The 27,507-nt window shown below is 38.6% G+C and overlaps 1 protein-coding gene across 4 annotated transcripts in view; it reads right to left on the bottom strand.

The window, feature by feature from the left end:
- TMLHE (trimethyllysine hydroxylase, epsilon) overlaps positions 1-27,507 on the bottom strand; it is a 153,783-nt gene that overhangs the window by 86,548 nt on the left and 39,728 nt on the right. For all 4 annotated transcript variants that reach the window (XM_049873166.1, XM_049873167.1, XM_049873168.1 and 1 more), the window contains exon 2: positions 10,785-10,966. In XM_049873166.1, the coding sequence (XP_049729123.1) occupies positions 10,785-10,965 (181 nt within the window). In that variant the 5' untranslated portion in view covers position 10,966. The remainder of the gene's footprint in view (positions 1-10,784; positions 10,967-27,507) is intronic.

Here is a 27,507-nt window from a genome sequence, read left to right as displayed (position 1 = left end):
AGGTATCTGTTAGAGCAGTACCCTACTCTCTCGGTACCAAATTCTGCCTTAGTCACCTAGTGCTGCTATAACAGAAATACCACAAGTGGATGGCTTTAACAAAGAGAAATTTATTCTCTCACAGTCTAGTAGGCTACAAATCCAAATTCAGGGCATCAGCTTCAGAGGAAGGCTTTCTGTCGGCTACGGAGCAAGGTCCTTCTCATCAATCTTCCCCTGGTTGAGGAGCTTCTCAGGTGCAGGGACCCCGAGTCCAAAGGACGTGCTCTGTTTCAGGTGCTGCTTTCTTGGTGGTATGAAGTCCCCACATCTCTCTGCTAGCTTCTTTTCCTTTTATCTCTTGAGAGATAAAAACTGGTGTAGGCTACACCCCAGGGAAACTCCCTTTACATTGGATCAGGGATGTGACCTGGTAAGGGTGTTACAATCCAACTCTAATCCTCTTTAACATAAAATTATATAAAATTAAGTGGAGGACAACCACAGAATACTGGGAATCATGGCCTAACCAAGTTAATACACATATTTTTTGGGGGACATGACAAATATCATTAATATCACACACAAGTAAAACTTTGCTGATGATCATTCAAAAGTGGCTGCAGCAGTACATGAAGAGTGGAGTGCCAGAAATTGAAGCTGGATTCAGAAGAGGACGTAGAATGAGGAATATCCATTGCTGATGCCCGAAGGATCTTGAACAAAAGCAGAGAATACCAGAAGTATGTTTCCTGTGTTTCACTGACTATGCAAAGGCATTCAACTGTGTGGATCACAACAAATTACGGATAATACTGTAAAGAATCTGAATTCCAGAACACTTAATTGTGCTCATGAGGAACCTGTACATAGATCAAGAGGGAGCTGTTTGAATAGAACAAGGGGATACTGCATGGTTTAAAGTCGGGAAAGGTGTACATCAGGGTTCTATCCTTTCACCATACTTATTCAATCTGTATGCTGAGCAAATAATGTGAGAAGCTGGACTATATGAAGAACGGGGCATCAGGATTGGAGGAAGACTCATTAACAACCTGCGTTATGATGATGACACAACCTTGCTTGCTGAAAGTGGAGAGGACTTGAAGCACTTACTGATGAAGATCAAAGACCACAGCCTTCAGTATGGATTCCACCTCAACATAAAGAAAACAAAAATCCTCACAACTGGACCAATGAGCAACATCATGATAAACAGAGAAAAGATTGAAGGTGTCAAGGATTTCATTTTACTTGGATCCACAATCAACAGCCACGGAAGCAGCAGTCAAGAAATCAAAAGACGCATTGCATTGGGTAAATCTGCTGCAAAGAATCTCTTCAAAGTGTTGAAGAGCAAAGATGCCACTTTAAGGACTAAGATGTACCTGACCCAAGGCAAGGTGTTTTCAATCACCTTATATGCATGTGAAAGCTGGGCAATGAATAAAGGAGACTGAACAAGCATTGACCCCTTTGAATTATAGTGTTGGCGAAGGATACTGAATATACCACACACTGCCAGAAGAATGAACAAATCTGTCTTGGAAGAAGTACAGCCGGAACGTTCCTTAGAAGGATGGCGAGACTATGCCTCACATACTTTGGACATGTCATCAGGAGGGATCAGTCCCTGGAGAAGGACATCTGGCTAGGTAAAGTAGAGGGTCATCGAAAAAGAGGGAGGCCCTCAATGAGTTGGACTGACACAGTGGCTGCAACAATGGGCTCAAGCATAATGATTGTGAGGGTGGCGCAGGACTGGGTAGTGTTTCGTTCGATTGTACATATAGGGCCGCCATGAGTCTGAACCGACTCGATGGCACCTAACAACAACAGAACAGCCTCATAGGGTTTCCTACGCTATAATCTTTACAGGAGCAGATCATCAGGTCTTTTCTCCTGCAGATTGGCTGGTGGGTTCGAACTGCTGACCTTTCAGTTAGCAGCCGAGTACTTAACCACTGTGCCACTAGGGTTTGTTTTAACTAGAATACAGTATTTATGTGATGTTTCTTTTGTCTTTAGTCTTACAGATTCCAGTCAAAACACCACTTTCTAAAGTTAACTATGTCAGCATCTTTCCCCCTCATCCCTTTCAATGAAGTATGTTATACATTTGTAATACAGTTAGATTCATTTGTCACAGGCTGTATTCCATCCTAGGATCCACTGACTTTCTGATTGATTTTTTAAAATTTGCATACATTAAGAGTCACTTTTTGATATAAAGTTCTATGGGTTTTGCCAAATACACACGGTCATGTATCCACCAGTGCATTACCCAACAGATTACACTATCTGTTTTGGATTGAATTGTGTCCCCTCAAAACGTGTGTCCACTTGGCGACGCCATGATTCGCAGTATTGTGTGGTTGTTCACCATTTTGTGATCTGATGTGACTATCCTATGTGTCGTAAATCCTACCTCCATGATGTTAATGATGCAGGATTAGAGGCAGTTACATTAATGAGGCAGGACTTAATCTACAGGGTTAGGTTGTATCTTGAGTCAATTTCTTTTGAGATATTAGAGAATCAAGTAGAGAGGAGAAGGACCTCACACCACCAAGAAAGAACAGCCAGGAGCAGAAGGCGTCCTTTGGACTCAGAGTCCCTGCAATGCCTCTAGACTAGGGGAAGATCGATGACAAGGACCTTCCCCCAGAACCGACAGAGCGAGAAAGCCTTCCCTTGGAGCTGGCACCCTGAATTAGGACTCCTAGCCTCCTGGGTTGTGAGAGAATAAATTTTTCTTTGTTAAATCCATCCACTTGTAGTATTTCTGTTGTAGCAGCACTAGATAACTTAGACAGATGGCATATGAATGAAATCATACACTATGTAGCCTTTCTGGTCAGGCTTCTTTCACTTAGCAAAATGCATTTAAGATTCATGTATGCTGTGGCATGAATTAGTAGCTCATTTCTAACCCTAACCCTAGCATTCCATTGTATGGATGTACCAGTTTGTTTATTCATTCAGTTACCAAGGGACATCTTGGTAGTGTCCCATATTTGGTAATTATGAATTAACCTGCTATAAATGTTCATGTGCAGGTTTTTCTATGGACATAAGTTCACAAATCAGTTGGGCAAATACCTAGAAAAGCAACTGCTGATAAATCTATGTTGAACTTTATAAGAAACTGCCAAACTATCTTCCAAAGTGGCTATACCATTTTTCATTTCCAGCAGCAATAGGGATTCCTGTTGTTCTACATCCTTGCCAGCATTTGGTATTGTTCAAGTTTTTTGGATTTCAGTCATTCTTAATAGGTATATATACTGTGGTATCTCATTGTGGTTCTAACTTGCTGAAGCATAACACAATTGTGAGGATGGCACAGGACCAGGCAGTGTTTCGCTCTGTTGTACAGAGGGTCGCTGAGTTGGAACTGACTGGACAGCACCTAATAACAACAACAATGACAAATGATGCTAAGCATCTTTTCATATGATTATTTGCCATCCCTCTGGGGAGATGTCTGATCAGATCTCCTCCCCCCACCTTTTTAAATTGGGTTATGTGTTTTGTTATTGTTAAGTTTTAAGACATCTTTACATATTTTGGATACAAGTCCCTTCTCAGATATGTGTTTTGCAATTATTTTTTTCCTAGTCTGTGGCTTTTCTTTTCATTCTCTTAAGAGTGCCTTTCATACACAAAGCAATTTTTAAATTTTGGTAAAGTCCAATATATCTTTTTTTTAATTTCATGGATTGTGCTTTTGATGTCATGCTGAGAACTCTGCTTAATCCAAGGTAACAAAGACTTTCTCCTGTTTTATTCTATAAGTTTTATAGCTTTATATTAGGTCTATGATCCATTTCTAGTTAATTCTTGCATAAAGCGTACGGTAGATGTGGCGTTAAGTTTGTTTTTTGCATGTACCACACCAAACCCACTGCCACTGAGTCGATTCTGACTCATAGTGACCCTATAGGACAGAGTAGAACTGCCCCATAGGGTTTCCAAGGCTTTAAGTCTTTAGGGAAGCAGACTGCCACATCTTTCTCCCATGAAGTCTCTGGTGGGTTTGAACCATTGACCTTTTGGTTAGCAGTCAAACACTCTAACCATTTGTGTCACCAGGGCTCCTACTGAGGTTGGTTGGTTTTTTCTTTCTGCATATAGACATACAATTTTACTGGCATTGCTTGTTGAAAAACTATCCTTTCTCCACTGAATTGCCTTCACACATTTGCCCAAAAATCAGTTGACTATATATGTGTGGGTCTATCTCTGAGCTCTCTATTCTGTTCCACTGTTGTATGTGTCTGTCCTTTTGCCAAAATCACACTTTATTGATTACTGTAGCTTTAAAGTAAGTTCTAAAATAGGGTGATTTGAGTACTCTGACTTTTTTCTGCCACAATTGTTTTGTCTGTTCTAGTACCTTTGTCTTTCTGCATAAACTTTAGAATTAGTTTGCTGATATCTACAAAAAAATAAAACTAAAAAACTTGCTGGGATTTTAACTGAGATTGCATTGACTCTATAGACCAAATTGGGAAGAACTGACATAACAACACTGAATCCTCTAATCCACGATCATAGAATGTCTTTGCAATTATTTTAATCTTTGATTTCTTTCATTAGTGTTTTGTAGTATTCTGTACACAGATTTTGCACATATTTTAAGATTTATGTTTAAGTACTTAACCTAAGTCTTTTTTTTTTTTTTGGTGCTAATGGAAATGGTATTGTTTTCTCAATTTCAAATTTCAATTGCTTGTTGCTGGTATATAGGAAAGCAATTGACTTATGTATATTGACCTTGTATTATGCAACCTCATTACATTTCCTTGTTAGTTACATGAGCTTCTTGTACATTCCTTGGGGATTTCTACATAGACAATCATAATGCTTGTGGGAAAGTACAGTCTTATTTTTTACTTCCCAATGTATTTCTCCATTATTTCTTTTTCTTACTGCACTAGCTAGGATTTCCAGAAGGATATTGAACAGGATTGGAGAGGGAAAATCCTTGTCTTGTTTCTGATCTTTCAAAGAAAGCTTCTAGCCTCTCACCATTAAGTATGATGCTCACTGAATGCTTTTCACTTATTAGATTGTCTCCTTCTATTCCTAATGATTTGAGATTTGTTATCATGAGTGAGTAATGAATTTTGTTAAATGCTTTTTTTGTGGTAGCTTAGGTTTATTTTAGATCTTTCTTCTTTTCTATGCATTTATTGCCATACATTTCTGTCTGAGCACTGTTCTAATTACTACCTGAAAATCTGATAAGTTCTATATTCATTTTCATTTAGTTCAAAATATTTTTTTAAATTTCCCTTGAGACTTCTTTGACCCATGTATCTTTAGAAGTATGTAGCTTAATTTCCAGATATTTGAGTCTTTTCTAACTATGTTTTTGTTATTGATTTCCAGTTGATTCCATTATGGTTCCGAGTACACAGTCTGTATGATTTTAATTCTTTGAAATTTGTTGAGCTTTGCTTTATGGCCCATAATGTGGTCTGCCTCGGTGGATGTTCTTTGTGCAATTCAGAAAAATGTATATTCTACTGTTGTTGGGTAGATTGTTCTATAGATATGAATTAGGTCAAATTGGTTGATGTGTTAGTCAGGTCATGAATATTCTTACTCATTTTCTGCTTGTTTAATCTATCAGTTACTGAGAGAGGAAAGGGTTAGTATTAAAGACTCCAACTATAATTGTGGATTTGTCTATGTCTCCTTTCATTTCTATCAGCTTTCGCCGCATACATTTTGACATTGTGTTGTTAGGTGCTACACATTTAGGATTGTTGTGTCCTCTTGGAGAAGTGATCCATTTAATCATTATACAATGTGGCTCTTTAAATTTTCCTTGTTCTGAAGACTGCTTTGTCTGAAATTTATGTAGCTTCTACTGTTTTGATTAGTGTTTACATGGTATTTCTTTCCCTATTCCTTAACTCTTAACCTATCTGTGTCATTATATTTAAAGTGGGCTTCTTGCAGGAAACATAGAGTTGGATCTTGTTTTTCTCTTATTTTATCCAATCTGACAATCTCTGTCTTTTAACTGGAATGTTTAGGCCATTTAAAGTGACTATTGATATAGTTAAGGAGCCCTTGGGGTACAAACAGTTAAGCACTTGGCTGCTAATTAACTGGTTAGTGGTTCAAACCCACCTAGCACCTTCATGGGAGAAAGACTTGGTGATCTGCTTCTGTAAAGATTACAGCCAGGAAAACCTTATGAGAAAGTTCTACTCTGTCGCATGGGGTCACTATGAATCTGAACTGACTCAACAGCACCCAGCAATAACAACAACACTGGTACAGTTGGATTTAAATCTACCATCTTGCTGTTTTCTATTTGTTGTATTTGTTCCTTATTTTCTGCCTTCTCTGGTTTTCACTGAATATATTTTTTAATGATTCCATTTTATCTGTTTTCTTGACTTATTTATATTTTAAAAAAATTTAGTAGTCTCCCCAATGTTTACAATATACCTTTTAAGTAATCTAAGCCCACTTTCAGATAATTCTATATCACTTCATGTGTAGTACAAATATAACAGAATATTCCTAGTTTCTCCCTCTATTCCCTGTCATGCTGTTGTCATTTATTTTACTTTTACATATGATATATGCACTAAACATACTGTTATTTCTTTAAAGTGAATTACAATTTAGTGCAATTAAGAATAAGGAAAAATAAGATACTGCATTTTATTTTCATTTATTAGTTTTCTTATACTCTTTAGGTAGATGTAGTTTTCTGACCTGTATCATTTTCCTTCTGTCAGAAGAACTTCATGAAAATTTTTATGAGCGAGTCTTTATTTCTCTTTCTACTTTTAAAGGATAATTTTGCTGGATATAAATTCTAGGTTGGTAGTTTTTTTTTTCTTTTAACACTTTAAAGTTTTCATTCCACTGTATTCTTGTTTACATCATTTCTGAAGAGAAGTCTGGTGTAATTCTTATCCATGTTTCTCTGTAGGTAAGGTGTTTTCTACCTCTTTGGTTTTCTGCAGTTCAAGTATGATATGCCTAGGGGTGTGTGTGTGTGTGTGTGTGTGTGTGTGTGTGTGTGTGTGTGTATGTGTTGGGAGGAATTAATCCTGCTTGGTATTCTCTGAGCTTCCTGAATCTGTGGTTTGGTGTCTGTCACTAATTTTGGAAAGTTCTCCATTATTTCTTCATATATTTCTGCTTAGTTCTCTCTTCTCCTTCTAGAATTCCTGTCATGCATATGTTATAACTTTTGATATTGTTTCACAGTTCCTGGATATTCTCTTCTGTTCTTCCTTCCCCTCACACATACATTTTTTTTCTTTGCATTTTTGTTTGGGTAATTTCTATTGACCTATCTTGACATTCACTGATTCTATTCTGAGATGTATCCAGTGTACTGAATAGCCTGTCAAAGGCATTCTTCATTTCTGTTATCGTGTTTTCAATTTCTAGCATTTTCTTTTGATTTTTTCTTATATTTTCCAACTCTCTGCTGGCATTATTTATTTTGTCTTTGGCATTGCCTCTTTTCCATTAGACCTCTTTAAATTATTAAATTATTATTTAAAATTTTCTTTCTGGTAATTTCAACACTTGTGTCATATCTGAGTCTGGTTCTGATGTTGCTTTGTCTTTTCAAACTGTGTTATTTCTTGATGTGGGGCATATTTTGTCACTTTTGTTGTTGAAAGCTGGATATGTTGTACGGACAGTAGGCAGTGATATAAATAAGACTTCAGTGTAAGATTTATGAGTTGAGCTATCTTTGATGCTTATTCTGTTTATGGGTACCTGAGGCGTATACTCCTTAGAATGCTCAGAATGCTCCTTAGAAGCAAGGATGGTGAGACCGCATCTTACATACTATGGACATGTTGTCAGGAGGGATCAGTCCCTGGAGAAGGACATCATGCTTGGCAGAGTACAGGGTCAGCGGAAAAGAGGAAGACCTTCAACGAGATGGATTGACACAGTGGCTGCAACAATGGGCTCAAGCATAACAATGATTGTGAGCATGGCGCAGGACCAGGCAGTATTTCATTCTGTGGTACACAGGGTCACAATGGGTCAGAACGGACTTGACAGCACCTAACAACAACAAACGAGAAACCAAACCCAGTGCCGTCGAGTCGATTCCGACTTATAGCGACCCTATAGGACAGAGTAGAACTGCCCCACAGAGTTTCCAAGGAGCACCTGTCGGATTTGAACTGCTGACCTTTTGGTTAGCAGCCATAGCACTTAATCACTACACCACCAGGGTTTCCGCCAGGGTTTCCCAACAACAACAAAACCAAACCCAGTGCTGTTGAGTCGGTTCTGATGCATAGCGACCCTATAGGACAGAGCAGAACTGCCCCATAGAGTTTCCAAGGAGCGCCTGGCAGATTCGAACTGCCACCCCTTTGGTTAGCAGCCATAGCACTTAACCACTACACCACCCGGGTTTCCCAACAACAACAAGGAGGTGTAAATTTCTCTAGTGATTTTGTTTTGTCTCCCTTATTGGCTTTGATCGTTCCCTTTGTGTTGTTCCTCAGAGACAGTCTTCTTCTTATAGCTCTTCCAGCTGTAACCCACTGTTATTTTAAATGGAGGCTTATTAGCTAGTGGTAGGGTGTGGAGGAGAAATCATTCTCTTTTTATTGAGTTTCAGTCTTTGGGGTTCACAGTGGGCCTGTGTCTTGAGGACGTGGACTTTAAAATTGTTTTTGTCCCTCTTCAAGGGGTAAAGTTTTTCTCACCCTGTCCCCTGATCTCTTCCCTGGCTGCAGTATTCCCAGTTCATGTATATAAACCCTTTCCCTTGTATATTGAGCCTTTCCCTTTTTTTTTCTTAGGTGAGACAGGAAGATTGGGGTGGGGCTGGAGAAAGGCAGAGTTCCCTTCCCCTAGCTGGAATGAGATTTCACTGCTGCCCATTGGCTATGTCATTCCCAAAGCTAAGTCTTTTTATTCTGTAAGGGAAAAGAGTCCAGCCAAAGTACACAATGGTTACTCTACATCTCCCCCAGCTTTGGCTGGGGGAGGGGGTGTCTAGTGGGGTACCTGGAGGAAAAGCCTGTGGAACTGCAGCTCCCATGCATTTCTCACACTCACTCACTCCTCCAGGAGTTCCTCAAAATCCCTAGCTTAATATTCTTACCAGTTTCTGGTTTCCCACAATTTCTGCTCCAGGTAAGCAAATCTCAGGTCCTGATCTCTCTGGAGGCACATGTCTCTCCAGATTTTGCAATGGTGATTTGCCCTGAAACCCCAGTACTCTGATAGGTCCAAGAGAAATTGTTGATTATGTTTGTCCAGCATTTTCTTGTTTTAAGGGCAGGAATGCCTACTTCCAAGCTCTTTACATGTCCAAGTTAAAACTGAAAAGTCACCCAAACTCCAATTAAGCTTTCTTCCCTGTTCACAGGTCAACTGAAATTGTTCCAGTCAAGGTCACTAGTGACCTCTGTGTTGCCAAATCCAATGGTTACTTCTAAGTCTTCATCTCTGACCTCTCCCAGCAACATTTGACAAAACCATCTACTCTTTCTTCCCTTACATACTTTTTTTTCTCTTTACTTCTGGGAACCCACACTCACTTGCTTTTCCTCCTAACTCATTAGCTTCTGGAAACCCTGGTGGCATAGTGGTTAAGTGCTACAGCTGCTAACCAAAAGGCTGGCACATCAAATCCACCAGGTGCTCCTTGGAAACCCTCTGGGCAGTTCTACTCTGTCTTATAGGGTTGCTATGAGTCGGATTCGACTCGATGGCAATGGGTTTTGGTTTTCATTAGCTTCTCCCTCTCAAACTCCTTTTGCTGGATCCTCCTTCTGTGCTAAATGTTGCCTCTGTCATTTTATTTATTCCCTTCATGGATTATATAATTTGTGTTATGGATTGGATTGTGTCCCCCAAAAAAGATATGTTGAAGTCCTTACCCCTGGTACCTATGAACATGACCTTATTTGGAAATAGGTTTTTTCCAAATGTAATGAAGTTAAGACAAGGTCTTATTGGAGTACGGTAGGTCCTAATCCTATCTGCGTGGCGTCCTTATAAAAGAGAAGAGACACACAAATGAAAGATGGTCATACGAAGATGCACCTACACACCAAGAAAAGTGTGGGGCTACCTGAAGCTGAGAGAGACCAAAAAAAAAAAAAGGATCTTCCTCTAGAAACTTCAGAGGGAGTATGAAAAAAGGATCTTCCTCTAGAAACTTCAGAGGGAGTATGGCCTGGCCAACATGTTGCTTTGGACTTCTGGCCTCCAGAACTATTAGACAATAAATTTCTGTTCTTGTAAGCCACCCAATTTGTAGTATTTTGTTATGGCAGCCTTAGGAAACTAACACAACTCCTTAGATAATCTCGTTTATTTTCATTACTTTAAATACCATCTGTATGCTGGTGACTACCAAGTTTGTATCTCCAGCTTGGACTTCCAGACTTGTAAATCCATTTTAACATCTCACAGACAATTTAATCTTAATATATCCAATAGAACTCTTGATTTTTGGTTCTCAAATGTTATTTTATATCAGAGTCATCAGAGGAGTTCATTAAAAATGCAGATTCCAGAGCCCAACCTCCAGAGATTATTATTCAGTAGCAACTGTGATACTGATAGTCTGCTGACCACACTTTGAGAAACATTACTCTAGAGGAATACTTAACAGCGTTGCTAGTAATAGTCCACTGAGTGACAGAGTCCCAACTTTTTCTCTTTCTCATAGTCTTTAGGATAATTTTAGAAAGAGATAGCTAGAGGTCCTCTCAACTCCATAGAAAGCATTTTCAGATCATATAAAAAGTATCTTAGTCCTACACATCTCTTACCAAAATGATCTTCATGTTGCTGCCAAGCACAGTTCAGAGACTTGGAGGCTGTATGGTGCCCATGGATGCCTAATGGAAACAAGCTTTTGAAGTTGGGCTGTTGAAGGGCCCAACATGTGACTCCTCCCTTCAGCAGATTCTGGAGCCTGCTTTGTAAGTGGAACAACCTGTGGCACCACATCCTAGAAAATTCAACAAGAAGAGAATTAAAAACAACATAAGGCAACTTTCATGAGACTACAGAAATAATCACTACATATATAACTATGAAAAATAACAGATTTAATTATTTCAATTACAGAGGATTAAACAAAGGAGAAATTCTGAAAAGCTAAGCATAAGTGGTCTATAACCATTAATTACTTCCACTTTCTCACCAGATACTACTATTTTATGCCTTGCAATCTTTTTTCTGCCCCACTACCAAACTGAAGTGGCTCTTCAAAAATTAATGAATTTTTACCTTCCAAGCAAATATGATTGCTTTTCAGGTCTCATCCTTCTATGCCTCTCTGCTTGTGACATTATCAATCATTCCTATCCTGAATCCTTAACTTTCTTCTCCACCGACTGTGTGTGACCATGGGCAAGTTACTTAAGTCCTCAGTGACCCCATTTCCTCCTTTGTGAAATGAGAATAATAATAATAATAAGTATCTTGTGGGGTTAGTATGAAAACTAAAGTACTTAGAACTGTGTCTGGCCCACAGTAAGCCTTATGTAAGTGCCAGCAGCTATTATCATCATCATCATTATTATTATTGTTACTGATAAACTATGTCTGTTGGGAAAAGTGCCTTGATAAACCTTCCTGGAGTTAGTGAGTGCCTGAGTGGCAGGATTTCAGAAAAATTAATAAAACAACTCCCTTTGCATATAAAACCTTAAAAGAAATTAATTTGCTCTGTGGAAAGAGGGAGAAAGCCATGCAACTGCAGAGAGGCTGTGTGGTGCTTGATGTGAACCTTCTCAATGACCCCTCAAATACACAGTAAACTCACTAAACCATAAACTGGTTGCTTGAGTGTATGTGTGTGTGTATTTGCATTTGTATGGTGTGTAAGCTGATGAAGGAACTGAATTTCATGTTGATGTGGAATGAAACTATTACATGCACAAAGGCTAGGGACATAACAGAATTTGCTGATGACTTGGGGTAGGGTTATGAATAACAGTCTAAGAAATTGAGAGCACACGTCAAATTTATTGAAAATTTGTAGGTGGGTGGAAGGAAGAGAGCACATAGAGGCCTCTTTTGATATTTAGGTTATATTTCTCCATCTCTTGTAATAGATTTTGGCTTAAAGGTTCTTTTGTCTGCTCTATTTTGGTTATTATGTGCATGGAATGTTCTTTTCCATCCTTTCACTTTCAGTCTATTTGCGTTCTTGGGCCTAAGATGTGTCTCTCGTAGACAGCTTATGGGTAGGTCATATTTTCTTATCCATTCTGCCATTCTCCACCTTTTGCATAGAGAGTTTAGTCCATTTATATTTAATATATGTATTTATATGGAAGAACTTACTTATGTCATTTTGTTGCTTGTTTTTTGTGTGTCTTATAATTTCTTTGCCCTACTTTTCTTGGAATTTTGTTGTTATACGAGTTGTTGCTTTCTTGTATTAAGTTTGTTTGCTTTCTTCCTGCTTAACTTCTTTGTATATTTTAAAATACTTTCTTAGTAGTTACCATAAAAATTACAATTCAGGCCTTACATTTACAAAAAAACTACTTTATCTTGATATCAACAGTTAACACACAAACAGAAAATTAATACAATATTAACATATTTAAGCTCTAGTCCAAATTCTCTCTTCCCATCTCTGCTATTGTATCACTTATCATATCATTATATATTCCGTGTCTGTTAGGATAAAAAAAAATTACTTTGCACTTATTTCTTATCCATTTGATGATATGAAACTTGTAGCACATACCAACTAAATTTACCCCTTTAAAATACCCTGCAACAGCCCTTTTCATTTGCCTGTGCCATTACCTTTATTGGAGAGCTCGCCTTTATTTTTCAGTTTTCTTTCCCTTGTACTGGATTGTGTCCAGTGTTGTTTCCTTTCCACTTGAAGGACGCCCTTTAGCAGTTCTTCAACACAGCTCTGGTAGTTACAAAATCCCACAACTTTTGCTTGTCTGGGAATGTCTTGAATATGCCCTTGTTTTTGAAGGATAGTTTTTCCGGATAAAGAATTCTTGGTTGACAATTCTTTTCTTTCAGTGCTTTATATATATTTTTCCATTGCCTCCTGGTCTCTAAGGTTCTTGTGAAAAAGTTGGCACTTAGTTTTATCAAGGACCCTTCATATGTTATTTTGTGTTTTTCTTTTTCTGCTTTCAAGATTCTTTCCTTGTCTTTGGTCTTCAGGAGCTTGATTACAATGTGTCTTGTGAAGACCTCTTTGGATTCACTCGGAATTTTCCAAGCCTCTTAGATTTGCAGGTTCATTTCCTTACTCAGGTCTGGAAAGTTTTCTGCTACAATTTCTTCCAATATTGTATCTTTCTTCACCTTCTGGAATCCCCATAATATGTATATTGGTTCTCCTTGATGGTGTCCCAAAGTTCCATTTGGGTTTGCTCAATTTTCTTTCACTTGTTGTTTTGTTTCTCTTGGGATTCAGTATGTTCAGCCGTTTTGTCCTCTAATTCACTTACTCTTTCTTCCGCCTGCTCTAGTCTATTGTTGCATCCCTCCCTTGCATACTCCAGTTGGGTTATTATGTTCCTCAATTCCGGTATTTCTGTTTCTTTTTTATGTTTTCTATCTCCCTATTAAAATTCTCATATTCTTTTTTGATATTCATTAGTTTGTTGTCTGAGTGATCCTTGAATTCCTTGAACATATTTAAATTTGTTTTTTGGAAGTCCTCTATTTTTTCCTATTATCCTTACTTCCATGGGAGTGATTTCTGCCTCTTCATTCTGTTCTTTAAATTGGACCCTCTTCTCTTGCTTTCTTGTATCTCTTACCATTTTTTGTTGCACTTTGGGCATCTGAATACTTTGCTGTGGTAATTCTGGGTTTCAGATTTCTCTCTTTCCCCAAAAGGGTTTTTCCTTTGTGTTTGTTTATTGTTATTATTTCTCTTTGCTTCCTCTAAGTTTCCCTAGAGGGTGCTCTAGCCTTATGGTTCTTCCAGCATTTGCTCAGCACTTTGTCAGAACTGCTATGTAGATTTAAGATCCCACAGCGTTGGGGAAGGGTAGGAACGTCTTTGGTTTAGCACCATCCAGGTAATCAGCTGATGCTTGCAGCCCTCCCACTTCCCCAACCAAGTTTTCAAAACCCTCAGGTAGATCCTCTATCCTTTTTACATGGCAGTGGTGTCACTTGGGTTGGTGTCACCCAGTGCGGTAACTCATGGTGTCATCCACCCCCATGAGTCTCCTCCCATAACAGACCTCATAAAATCCTTAGTAATTTTTTTGTGCTAACATTACTTGTAAATCGTAATTCCCGTATATCACTCCTTCTTTTCCTTGAATTATTACGATTCTCAAAGTTATTGATGTACGTTCACAAATACTAATTACCACAATATTGTAGCTAAAACACCAGAAAATCTGACAAAATCAGTGACTATGAAAACACCAGCAACAACAAAACCAACAGTGCATGCTCATAGCACGTGCAAACAAAACCATGTAATTCGAAGTGCCACTGTAATCAGGTAATAATGACAGCTCTAACTTTCTAATGCGCTTTTTTTTTTCTAACCAAAGTGCATTAGAAAGTTAAAAAAAGTAAATTAGCATAAAGTTTTAGCCTTGTATGTATATTGATACATGTAAGGTAAGGCTTATGAAAAATATTTTTGTTGTTATAACTACCTATGAGGATTTTTTATAAAAAATAATAAATTTCTGCTGAAACACTGCACAAAAATTTTATATGCAGTCATTTTGGTGTCACCCCCTCTGACAGTGTCACCCCCAGTGCAGTCTGCACTCCCCCACCCCCCAGTGATGCCACTGTTACACAGTATATGACTGTTGTTTTGGGCATGGACTTCCAGCCCCTCCTCTTTTATTTTTTTCCTTTACTCTGAAAGTTTCAAGTCTCTGAATGCAGAGGTGGTACTGGTTATTTCTGTTTGAGACCTGAGCCTTTTCTGTTCTTCTGGATCAGTGAAAGATAAGTTTTACTGCCTCCTTCCTGCTCAAAAAAAAAATTTTTTTTTCCTGCTCCTAGGGAGCAGAATTATCTTATTGTATTTGTGTCTCACCATCAGCCTCTTATTGGGGGCTGTCTCTATTTGTGAGATATGGCCCATAGCCACTAGCTCTGGCTTCACTGCATTGGTGATTGGGCGACAAGTTTCCCACGCAACAGAGAGAGAAAGACAAAGTTTCTTACCTTCTCTGTTGTTTTTCTTTCTCTTTTGATTCACAGCTAGTTGGTATAATATTTGGGTTGGTTTCCAGGGTTCTACATTTGTAATTCCGTCTCCTTGATGGTGCTATTTTCCTGTTTATTTCTTATAATTGTTGAGGTGGGTTTGAGATGAGCTTCTGCTCACATCACCAACTTGGAGAAGAGCCAATTCTTTAGGAATTTTTACATACACAATTATATCAGCTGTGAATAATAAGTTTTATTTTTTCTTCAATCCTTTTACATATATTTCCTTACCTCAGTGTATTGGCTAAGAACTTCAGTACCATATTGAATAGAAGTGATAACAGTGGACATCTTTGTCTTGATCCCTAAAGGTTAGGGGGAAAGTGTTCAATATTTCACCGCTAAGTATATTTGCTGTACTTTGTAAATTCTGTTAACTGTAAGTTATACTTTATTCCTAGTTTTCTAAGAGTTGTTTTCTCCCATAAATGGATGTTGAATTTTATCAAATGTTCTTTAGAATCTCTTGATATGACCATATGACTTTTCTTCTTTATTCTGTTACTGTGGTAAATTATCCTGATTCATTTTCAAATTTTAAACCTATCTCGCATCCCTGGTGTAAACCCAACTAAATCAGGATGCATTATCCTTTTAATATATCACTGGATACACTTTTCTAATATTTTGTTAGAAATTTTCTATCTATGTTCATGTGTGAAATTGGCCTGAAATTTTCCTCTCATACTGTTCTTGTAAGGTTTTAGTTACAAGGTTATACTAACCTCATAAAAAGAGTTTGAAAGACTTCTCTTTTTTTCTGTTCTCAGGAAAATGTTCTGAGATTGGTAGTATTTCTTCTTAAAATTTGGGAGATTTTACCAGTAAAGCCATCTGGGCTTGGAGTTTTCTTTGTGGAAAGGTTTTCAATTATGGGTTCAATTTCTTTTTCTTTCTTTCTTTAAAAAAAATTTTTTTGGTGCTTCAGCCCTTTGGACTAATATTTTCTAGTTTTCTCTTTTTATTGTACTTTAGATGAAGGTTTACAGAGCAAGCTAGTTTCTCATTAAACAATTAATACCCATATTGTTTTCTGACATTGGTTGCCAACTCCACAACATGTCAACACTCTCCGCCTCTTGACCTTGGGTTCCCCATTACTGGCTTTCCTGTCCACTCCTGCCTTCTTGTCCTTGACCCTGGGCTGTTGCACCCCTTTAGTCTCATTTTGTTTTGTGGGCCTGTCTAATCTTTGGCTGAAGGGTGAACCTCAGGGGTGACTTCATTACTGAGCTATAAGGATGTCTGGGGGCCTTCCCTCTGGATTTCTCCAGTCTCTGTCAGACAAGTAAATCTGGTCGGTTTTTTTTTTTTTTTTTTGTGAGTTAGAATTTTGTTCCACTTTTTTCTCCTGCTCTGTCTGGGACCTTCTATTGTGACTCCTGTCAGAGCAGTCAGTGGTGGTAGCCAGGCACCATTTACTTGTGTTGGACTCAGTCTGGTGGATGCTGTGGTAGTTGTGGTCGATTAGTCCTTTGGAATAATCTTTCCCTTGTGTCTTTGGTTTTCTTCATTCTTCTTTTGCTCCAGATGGGGTGAGACCAGTAGAGTATCATACATGGCTGCTCACAAACTTTTAAGATCCCAGACACTACTCACCAAAGTAGAATGTAGAACATTTTCTTTATCAACTATGTTATGCCAGTTGAGCTAGATATTCCCCGAGACCATGATCTCCATAGGTTCAATGTCTTTAACAGTTATAGGTCAATTCAGAAATTTTGTCTTCCTGTGATGGCTCAGTGATTAAGAGCTCAGCTGCTAAAGGTCAGCAGTTCGAATCCAGCATCCAATCCTTGGATATTTTATGGGGCAGTTCTACTCTGTCCTATAGGGTTGCTATGAGTCAGAATTGACTTGATGGCAATGGGTGTCCTTTTTGGTAAGTTATTTTCTTTTTTAGGACTCCCTCAAGTTCCTCTAAATTTTAAATATATTGGCTTAAAGTTGTTTATAGTATCCCCTTATAACTTTCCAAAGCCCTAGTAATGCAGTGGTTATGCGTTCGGCTGCTAACCAAAAGGTCAGCAGTTTAAATCCACCAGCTATGCCCTGGAAATCCTATGGGGCAGTCCTACTGTGTCCTATAGGGTCACTATGAGTTGGAATTAACTTGATGGCAATAGGTTTAGTTTGGTTTTGGTTATAACTTTCCCGTTTTATGGCATATAGTGATATTTTCTTATTCATTCCTAATATTAGTTACCCCACATATCTGTCAGTTTGTTGTACTGTGGGGGCTTGCGTGTTGCTGTGATGCTGGAAGCTATGCCACCAGTATTCAGATACCAGCAGGGTCAACCATGAAGGACAGGTTTCAGCTGAGCTTCCAGACTAAGACAGACTAGGAAGAAGGACCCGGCAGTCTACTTTTGAAAAGCATTAGCCAGTAAAAAACTTATGAATAGCAGCAGAACATTGTCTGATATAGTGCTGGAAGATGAGCCTCCCACGTTGGAAGGCACTCAAAAGATGACTGGGGAAGAGCTGCCTCCTCAAAGTAGAGTCGACCTTAATGATGTGGATGGAGTAAAGCTTTTGGGACCTTCATTTGCTGATGTGGCATGACTGAAAATGAGAAGAAACCAACAGCTGCAAACATCCATTAATAATCGGAATCAGGAATGTATGAAGTATGAATCTAGGAAAACCGGAAATTGTCAAAAATGAAATGGAGCTCATAAACATTGATATCCTAGGCATTAGTGAGCTGAAATGGACTGGTATTGGCCATTTTGAATTGGACAATCATATAGTCTACTATGCTGGGAATGACAACTCAAAGAGGAATGGTGTTGCATTCATCCTCAAAAAGAACATTTCGAGATCTATCCTGAAGTACAATGCTGTCAGTGATAGGATAATATCCATACGCCTACAAGGAGGACCACTTAATACAACTATTATTCAAATTTACGCACCAACCACTAGGGCCAAAGATGAACAAATAGAGGATTTTTATCAGCTGTTGCAGTCTGAAATTGATCGAACATGCAATCAAGATGCATTGATAATTACTGGCGATTGGAATGCGAAAGCTGGAAACAAAGAAGGATCAGTAGTTGGAAAATATGGCCTTGGTGATAGAAACAATGCCGGAGATCGAATGATAGAATTTTGCAAGACCAACGACTTCTTCACTGAAAATACCTTCTTTCACCAACATAGAAGGTGACTGTACACATGGACCTCGCCAGATGGAACACACAGAAATCAAATTGACTACATCTGTGGAAAGAGACAATGGAAAAGCTCAATATCGTCAGTCAGAACAAGGCCAGGAGCCGACTATGGAAAAGATCATCAATTGCTCATATGTAAGTTCAAGCTGAAACTGAAGAAAATCAGAGCAAGTCCACGAGAGCCAAAATATGACCTTGAGTATATCCCATGTGAATTTAGAGACCATCTCAAGAATAGATTTGACACATTGAACACTAGTGACCGAAGACCAGACAAGTTGTGGAATGACATCAAGGACGTCATACGTGAAGAAAGCAAGAGGTCATTGAAAAGACAGGAAAGAAAGAAAAGACCAAGATGGATGTCAGAGGAGACTCTGAAACTTACTCTCGAATGTGAAGCAGCTAAAGCAAAAGAAGAATTGATGAAGTAAAAGAACTGAACAGAAGATTTCAAAGGGCGCCTCGAGAAGACAAAGTAATGTATTATAATGACAAGTGCAAAGAGGTGGACATGGAAAACCAAAAGGGAAGAACACGTTCCGCATTTCTCAAGCTGAAAGAACTGAAGAAAAAATTCAAGCCTTGAGTTGCCATAGTGAAGGATTCTATGGGGAAAATATTAAACGACGCAGGAAGCATCAAAAGAAGATGGAAGGAATACAGAGTCATTATACCAAAAAGAATTAGTCGATGTTCAACCATTTCAAGAGATGGCGTATGACCAGGAACTGAAGGTAGTGAAGGAAGAAGCCCAAGCTGCTCTGAAGGCACTGGTGAAAAACAAGGCTCCAGGAATTGATGGAATATCCATTGAGATGTTTCAACAAACAGATGCAGTGCTGGAGGTGCTCACTTGTCTATGCCAAGAAATGCGGAAACAGCTTCCTGGCCAACTCACTGGAAGAGATCCATATTTATGCTTATTCCCAAGAAAGGTGTTCCAATCAAATGTGGAAATTATAGAACAATATCATTAATATCACACAGAAGCAAAATTTTGCTGAAGATCATTCAAAAACTGCTGCAGTAGTATATCGACAGGGAACTGTCAGAAATTCAGGCCAGCTTCAGAAGAGGACGTGGAAGCAGGGATATCATTGCTGATGTCAGATGGATCCTGGCTGAAAGAAGAAAATACCAGAAGGATGTTTACCTGTGTTTTATTGACTATGCAAAGGCATTCAACTGTGTGGATCATAACAGATTATGGATAACATTGCGAAGAATGGGAATTCCAGAACACTTAACTGTGCTCATAAGGAACCTATACATAGATCAAGAGGCAGTTTTTTGGACAGAACAAGGGGATACTGATTGGTTTAAAGTCAGGAAAGCTGTGTGTCAGGGTTGTATTCTTTCACCATACGTATTCTATCTGTATGCTGAACAAACAATCTGAGAAGCTGGACTATATGAAGAAGAATGGGGCATCAGGATTGGAGGAAGACTCAATAACAACCTGCGTAATGCAGATGACACAACCTTACTTGTTGAAAGTGAAGAGGACTTGAAGCACTTACTAATGAAGATCAAAGACCACAGCCTTCAGTATGCATTGCACGTCAACATAAAGAAAACAAATATCCTCACAACTGGACCAATAAGCAACATCATGAGAAACGGAGAAAAGATTGAAGTTGTCAAGGATTTCATTTTACTTGGATCCACAATCAACACCCACGGAAGCAGCAGTCAAGAAATCAAAAGATGCATTGCATTGGGTAAATCTGCTGGGAAAGGACCTCTTTAAAATGTTGAAGAGCAAAGATGTCACCCTGAAGACTAAGGTGAGCCTGACCCAAGCCATGGTATTTTCAATCACATCATATGCATGTGAAAGCTGGACAATGAATAAGGAAGGCCAAAGAAGAATTGATGCCTTTGAATTGTGGTGTTGGCAAAGAATATTGAATATACCATGGATTGCCAAAAGAATGAACAAATCTGTCTTAGAAGTACAACCAGAATGCTCCTTAGAAGCAAGGATGGTGAGACTGTGTCTTACATACTTTGGACATGTTGTCAGGAGGGATCAGTCCCTGGAGAAGGACATCATGCTTGGCAGAGTACAGGGTGAGCGGAAAAGAGGAAGACCCTCAATGAGGTGGATTGACACAGTGGCCGCAACAATGAGCTCAAGCATAAGAAGGAATGTAAGGATGGCTCAGGACCGGGCAGTGTTTCGTTCTGTTGTGCATAGGGTTGCTATGAGTCGGAACCAACTTGATGGCACCTAACAACAATAACAACACAATATTGGTTATTTATGCCTTCTCTCTTTTTTGTTTCTTGATCAGTATTTCCAGTGAAATTTACCAATTTGGTTAGTCCTTTCATACAAAATTTTTTTGGCTTTGTTAATGCTCTCTATTAAATGTGTATTTCCTACAGAAAATTCTGTTTTATCTTTATTTGGTTCCTTCTACTTTCTTTGGGATTAATATGCTATTGTTTTTCCAATCCCTTGAGACGGATGCATAGGTGATTGATTTTTAGCCTTTTATCTAGAATATGTATTTTAAAGCTATAAAATTCCCTTCTGAGAACGACTTAGGTGTATCCCATGAGTTTTGATATGCTATATTTTCATTTACCAGCCAGCTGAAAGTATTTTCTAATTCCCACTTTGATTTTTTTTATTTGACCCATGTCTTAGTTATCTAGGGTTGCTATAACAGAAATAGCACAAGTTGATGGTTTGAACAAACAGAAGTTTATTCTCTCACAGTCTAGTAGGCTAGAAGTCCAGATTCAGGGAGTCAGCTCCAGGGGAAGGTTTTCTCTCTCTGCTGGCTCTGGAGGAAGGTCCTTGTCATCAATCTTCCCCTGATCAAGGATCCTCTCAGTGCAAGGGCCCGAGTCCAAAGGAAGTGCTCTGCTCCCAGCATTCCTTTCTTGGTGGTAGGTCAGTCATGGATTGAATTGTGTATCAATTTGTCTGGGCCATGTTTACCAGTGTTGTGTGGTTGTCCATCATTTTGTCTTCCAATGTGATTTTTCTGCGTTGTTAATGAGATGGGATTGGTGGCAGTTATGTTAACGAGGCAGGACTCAATTTGCAGGACTGGATTGTGTCTTAAGGCAATCTCCTTTGAGATATAAAACAGAGAAGTGAGGAGAGACACAGAACCTCACAGCACCAAAAAAGCAGCACTGGGAGCAGAGCTACCCTTTGGACCTGGGGTCCCTGCACCTGAGAAGCTCCTAGTCCAGGGGAAGACTGATGACAAGGACCTTCATCCAGAGCCAACAGAGAGATAGAAAGCCTTCCCCTAGAGCTGATATCCTAAGTTTGAACTTTTAGTCTACTAGACTGTGAGAAAATAAATTTCTCTTTGTTAAAGCCATCCACTTGTGGTATTTCTCTTATAGCAGCACTAGGTGACTAAGACAAGATCCCCCTGTCTCTCTGCTTGCTTCTCTCTTTTATATCTCTAAAGAGATTGGCTTAAGACAGTACCTAATCTTGTAGACCTCATGTATATAATTGCCACTAATCCATTTTATTACATCATAGTGATAGGATTTACAACACATAGGGAAATCACATCAGATGATAAAATGGTAGACAATTATACAAGTGAATCATGACCTAGCCAACTTGACAGATATTTTGGGGGGATACAATTCAATCCATGACAATCACATTCAAGCAAAATTTTGCTGAAGATCATTCAAAAGCAGTGCAGCAATATATCGACAGGGAACTGCCAGAAATTCAGGCCAGTTTCAGAAGAGGACGTGGAACCAGGGATATCATTGCTGACGTCAGATGGATCCTGGCTGAAAGCAGAGAACACTAGAAGGATGTTTACCTATGTTTTATTGACTATGCAAAGGCATTCAACTGTGTGGATGGTAACAAATTATGGATAACATTTTGGAGAATGGGAATTCCAGAACACTTAATTGTGCTCATGAGGAATCTGTACATAGATCAAGAAGCAGGTACTCGAACAGAACAAGGGGTTACTACATGGTTTAAAGTCAGGAAAGGTATGTGTCAGGGTTGTATTCTTTCACCATACGTATTCAATCTGTATGCTGAACAAATAATCCGAGAAGCTGGACTATATGAAGAAGAACGGGGCATCAGGATTGGAGGAAGACTCATTAACAACCTGCGTTATCCAGATGACACAACCTTGCTTGCTGAAAGTGAAGAGGACTTGAAGCACTTACTGGTGAAAATCAAAGACCACGGCCTTCAGTATGGATTACACCTCAACATAAAGAAAACAAAACTCCTCACAACTGGACCAATAAGCAACATGATAATAAACTGAGAGAAGATTGAGGTTGTCAAGGATTTCATTTTACTTGGATCCACAATCAACACCCATGGAAGCAGCAGTAAAGAAATCAAACAATGCACTGCATTGGGCAAATCAGCTGCAAAAGACCTCATAGTGTTGGAAAGCAAGGATGCCACCTTGAGGACTAAGGTGCACCTGACCCAAGCCATGGTGTTTTCAATTGTCTCATATGCATGGGAAAGCTGGACAGTGAATACGGAAAACTGAGGAGTTGACACCTTTGAATTATGAAGTTGGAGAATATTGAATATACCATGGGCTGCTAAAAGAATGAAAAGATCTGTCCTGGAAGAAGTACAACCATAATGCTCCGCAGAAGCAAGGATGGTGAGATTACGTCTCACAGATTTTGGACATGTTATCAGGAGGGATCAGTCCCTGGAGAAGGACATTATGCTTGGTTAAATAGAAGATCATCAAAAAAGAGCAAGACCCTCAATGAGCTGGATTGACACAGTGGCTGCAACAGTGGGTTCAAGCACAGCAACTACTGTGTGAGATGCCACAGGATCATGCAGTATTTCGCTCTGTTGTGTTTCGTATTGTTCTATGAGTCGGAACCCACTCGACAGCATCTAACGACAACAACATGTCTAATAAAGAAACCTGCCTTGAAGTCAATTTTGTCTGATATTAATATAGCTACATAGCTTTCTTTTGGTTACTGTTTGCATGGTTTATCTTCTACCCTTTTACTTCAAACCTTCCTATATTCTTACACTTAATGTGTCTCTTACATGCAGCACGTAGTTGGGTTCTGTTTTTTTAACCAGTCTTAATAATTGTCATTTAAATTATGTGTTTACTCCATTTACATTTAATACAATTAGTGACATATTTAACTCTACTATATCACTATAAAAGTAGAGCTTTTTCTTTGTCCTACCTGTTCTAAGTTACTGTTTCTCTCCATTTTTGCTTTCTTTTGCACTGATTAGGTAATTCGTTTATTGTATTTTCTTCTTTATTTAGTTGTTAGTTATACATTTCTTTACTATTTGTTCCAGTGGTTACTCTAGAAACAACATACATCTTTGAATTGCTAGTCTAGCGGAAATTAGAGAATTCATATTAACTCCGTTTATCCTCCTCCTTCAAGTGCTGCTGTTGTGCATTTTAATTTCACACATACACGTCCTGCATGACATTAATATTTTTGTTTTATATAATCAATGGACATTCAGAACTACCCACATATTTACCTTCTTTGCACTTCATTCCATTGTACATCTCTAAGATTTCATGGTATCATTTGCCTTCTGCCTGAAGAGCCTTAAGACTTCCTTTGGTGTATTGGTGACAGATTCCCTGAGTTTTGGACCATTTAATAACATGTGTTTTACTTTCATTTTTGAAGGCTATTTTTACTGGATATAGACTTTTGGGTTGTCCATTACTTTCCTCAGCATTTTGAATACAGCATTTCATCATCTTCACATTTTTTCTGTTGAGAAGTAAAAGCCAATCTAATTGTTACTTCTTCTAAGGTAATACATCTTTTTTTTCTCCAACTGCTTTGAATATTTTTTCTTTACTTTTTAGCAGTTTTAACTATAATATGCCTAGATAAGGTTTGATTTTGTATTCATCCTGCTTTGAGATGTAGCACTTTTTGAATCTATGGCTTAATGCTTGTAGTAGACAGAATTCTAAGATAACCCCCAGTTCCTTGCCCTTGTATTATCTCCTCCCTATGAGTGTGAGTGTGGGAGAGACTGAGTAGGATGGGATTTCACTTGCATGATTAAGTTATGCATATGGTACAGCTGATTTAAGAAAGGGAGAAGATTCCCGGTTGGACAGATCTAATCCAATCATTCCTTAAAAGGTATGAGGCTCTTCCTGATAAAAGAGATTCAATGCATGAGAGGGATTTGATACCAGGGAGAATCTCTATTGATCGCTTTGAAGATTGAGGGTACCACGTGGCAAGGAACGCAGACATAGTCTCTAGAAGCTGAGAGCAACCCACAGCTGACAGCCAGCAAGGAAATGGGGACCTCAGTCCTATAACCATAAGAAACTGAATTCAGCCAACAACTTGAATGAGCCTAAAAGTGGACTCCTTCCCAGAGCCTCCAGATAGGAATGCAGCCTGACTGACACCCTAATTTCAGCCTGTGTGACCCTGAGCCATGCCGTGACTGGACTTCTGACCTACAGAACTGTGAGCTTATAAATGGGTATTGTTTTAAGCCACTGTTTGTGGCAATTTTGTATGCTGCAGTAGAAAACTAGTGCAAAGCTTTTTGTTACTTTTGGGAAAATCTCAGTCTTCATCTCTTCAAATATTGCTTCCGTACCATTCTTTCTTTCATCTCGTTCTAGGACTCTGCCTTAGTCATCTAGTGCCGCTATTACAGAAATTCCACAAGTGGGCGGCTTTAACAAACAGAAGTTTATTCTCTCACAGTGAAGTAGGCAAGAAGTCCAAATTCAGGGCGCCAGCTCCAGGGCAAGGCTTTCTCTCTCTGTCGGTTCTGGAGCAAGGTCCTTGGCATCAATCTTTCCTTGGTCTAGGAGCTTCTCCACACGGGAACCTCGGTCCAAAGGGTGCACTCTGCTCCTGGCACTGCTTTACTGGTGGTATGTGGTCCCCCTGTCTCTCTGCTCGGTTCTCTCTTTTATATCTCAAAAGAGATTGGCTCAAGACACAATCTAATCTTGTAAATCTCATCAACATAACTGCTGCCAATCCCATTTTATCAACATCAACAGAGATAGGATTTGCAACACATAGGAAAATCACATCAGATGACAAAATGGTAGACAATCACACAATACTGGGAATCACAGCCTAGCCAAGTTGACATATATTTTGGGGGGACACAATTCAATCCATGACAGACTCCTATTACAAATATATCATACCTTCACATATACTAAGTGCTAGGCACTGTTCTAGATGCTGGAAGTATATCAGTAAACAAAATAAATATTTCTGTTCTCATAAACCACCTTTTAATGACATCCTAATCTTCTCCTCTATACATAAACTGGCTCCTCCCACATTGTTCTTCCTCACAGTAAACGCCAGTACCATCCAACCAGTTGTATAACTCAGAAATCCGTGCTTCAAACTTGAAACTTCCTTTTTTTTATTCTTCCCCATAGGCAATTATCAAGTTCTGATATCTTTTATGATTCTCAAACCCAACTCATAGCATTATATCTCTACGTGCTACCATCCCAGTCCAGCCTCACCATTATTTCTCACTCAAAGACTGCAGCAGCCTCCTAACTGAACTATCCATATCCACTCTTGCCCCCTTCCCTTCAAACCATTCTACACACTGCAGAATAGTGAACTAAAATAGATATGATAGAATGTAACTACCTTTTAATGGATCCCCACAGCCTTCAGGGTAAAGTCCAACCTTCTTAGCATATCATAAAATGTCTTCCATTTCCTGCTCCCCAGCTACCTCTCAGCCTCACTTCCTGCTACTTCCCTACTTATACTTTACTGCTTATAGTTCCCCAGATCTATCATGATGTTTCCTGATCCTATGACACTCATGTTCATGTCTTTGTTCCCTCAACCTGGAACCCCTTCCTACCCTACCTTTCATTTATCCTTCAAGATTCAGCCTAGATATCATCGCATCTAAGAAGTCTTCCTAAAACTCTCTTATGATATTCTATTTTTGTCTCCTTCTTCTTAATAAATTATGTTGAAATTATATGCTTGTATGCCTTTTTCCCTAATAATACTGAATGCTCCTCAATAGGAAGAACATTTTTGTACCTAATATCTAACATGGTTCCTAGTACTTAGTAGAACTCCATAAGTGTTTGTGGATATTGGACTGAATTACTCTTCTTTCAGTTTCATATCCTCTTTAAATCTGATAAGATATATACTCTAATTTTTCACCCAATTAAGTAAAAAAAATATTGATTGGCTAGACCAAAGGTAGAGTTTGCAACAGGCCATCAAAAAGCTATCCCTTTGCCTATGGTCTGTTAATCAGGACTCATTGAATATGGTAATTAAATTAATTAATCTATAATTCTATTATTTATCTAACCCATGTTTATTTATCTTGTCCAGAAGGGTGTAATAAAAGACTTGTTAAAGTCTTGGTGAAATTTCATTTATTCATTTACTTAACATATACACTGTATCTGTCATATTTCCACAAATTACCTTTCTAATAACCTTTTGTCAGAAACAAAAATTAGGTTTGTGGGATGACTTTGTTGATAACATTGTCATTTTTTAAGTACTCACTTACTTGAAAAGTAAGTTTTAGAAGCTAACCCAAGAGATATTTAGCTTACTGATTAGTAGATTGAAGACTTCCCCTTCTTCTCTGTTAGAAGTGGTAATACATTTACCCTAATCAAGTCTTAAAGCACCTCTCCTATTCTCTTCAATTCTTTTGATCACTGAGAGTATTTAACAATATCATCTGAGTTATAATTTATCCATGCTAGGACACATGTACTTTTTCCTTTTGCAAGCATAGTTAAAAATATTGTTCTTGTTGACTTTGCAAATATGCATTCCCATAAAACTGAGGTAATTTTGGGCCTTATCCTTCCAAATACTAATCCTTTAGGCACATGCCACTGCTTATGTTCATCCTTGGTTTTGTGCCCTTCTTTTCCATCTTTTATATATTATCCTTAAAAAAAAAAAAAAAAAAGAACCATGAGCTCATTGTAAAACTTTCTATGCAGGTCCACGGTTTCCCTCTTTTCTCCTTTAATAGAATAATTTGCTGTTTCATAGTCAAAATTATGTTTTTGAGAGCTTCCCAACCTTTAGAGTCTAAAGGCATCATAATATAAGTTAAGGT

This window comes from Elephas maximus, chromosome X, assembly GCF_024166365.1.
Source record: "Elephas maximus indicus isolate mEleMax1 chromosome X, mEleMax1 primary haplotype, whole genome shotgun sequence".
Classification (NCBI taxonomy): Eukaryota; Metazoa; Chordata; class Mammalia; order Proboscidea; family Elephantidae; genus Elephas; species Elephas maximus.
The sequence above is the reverse complement of the archived record's forward strand: the minus strand, read 5'-3'. Positions and strand labels throughout refer to the sequence as shown.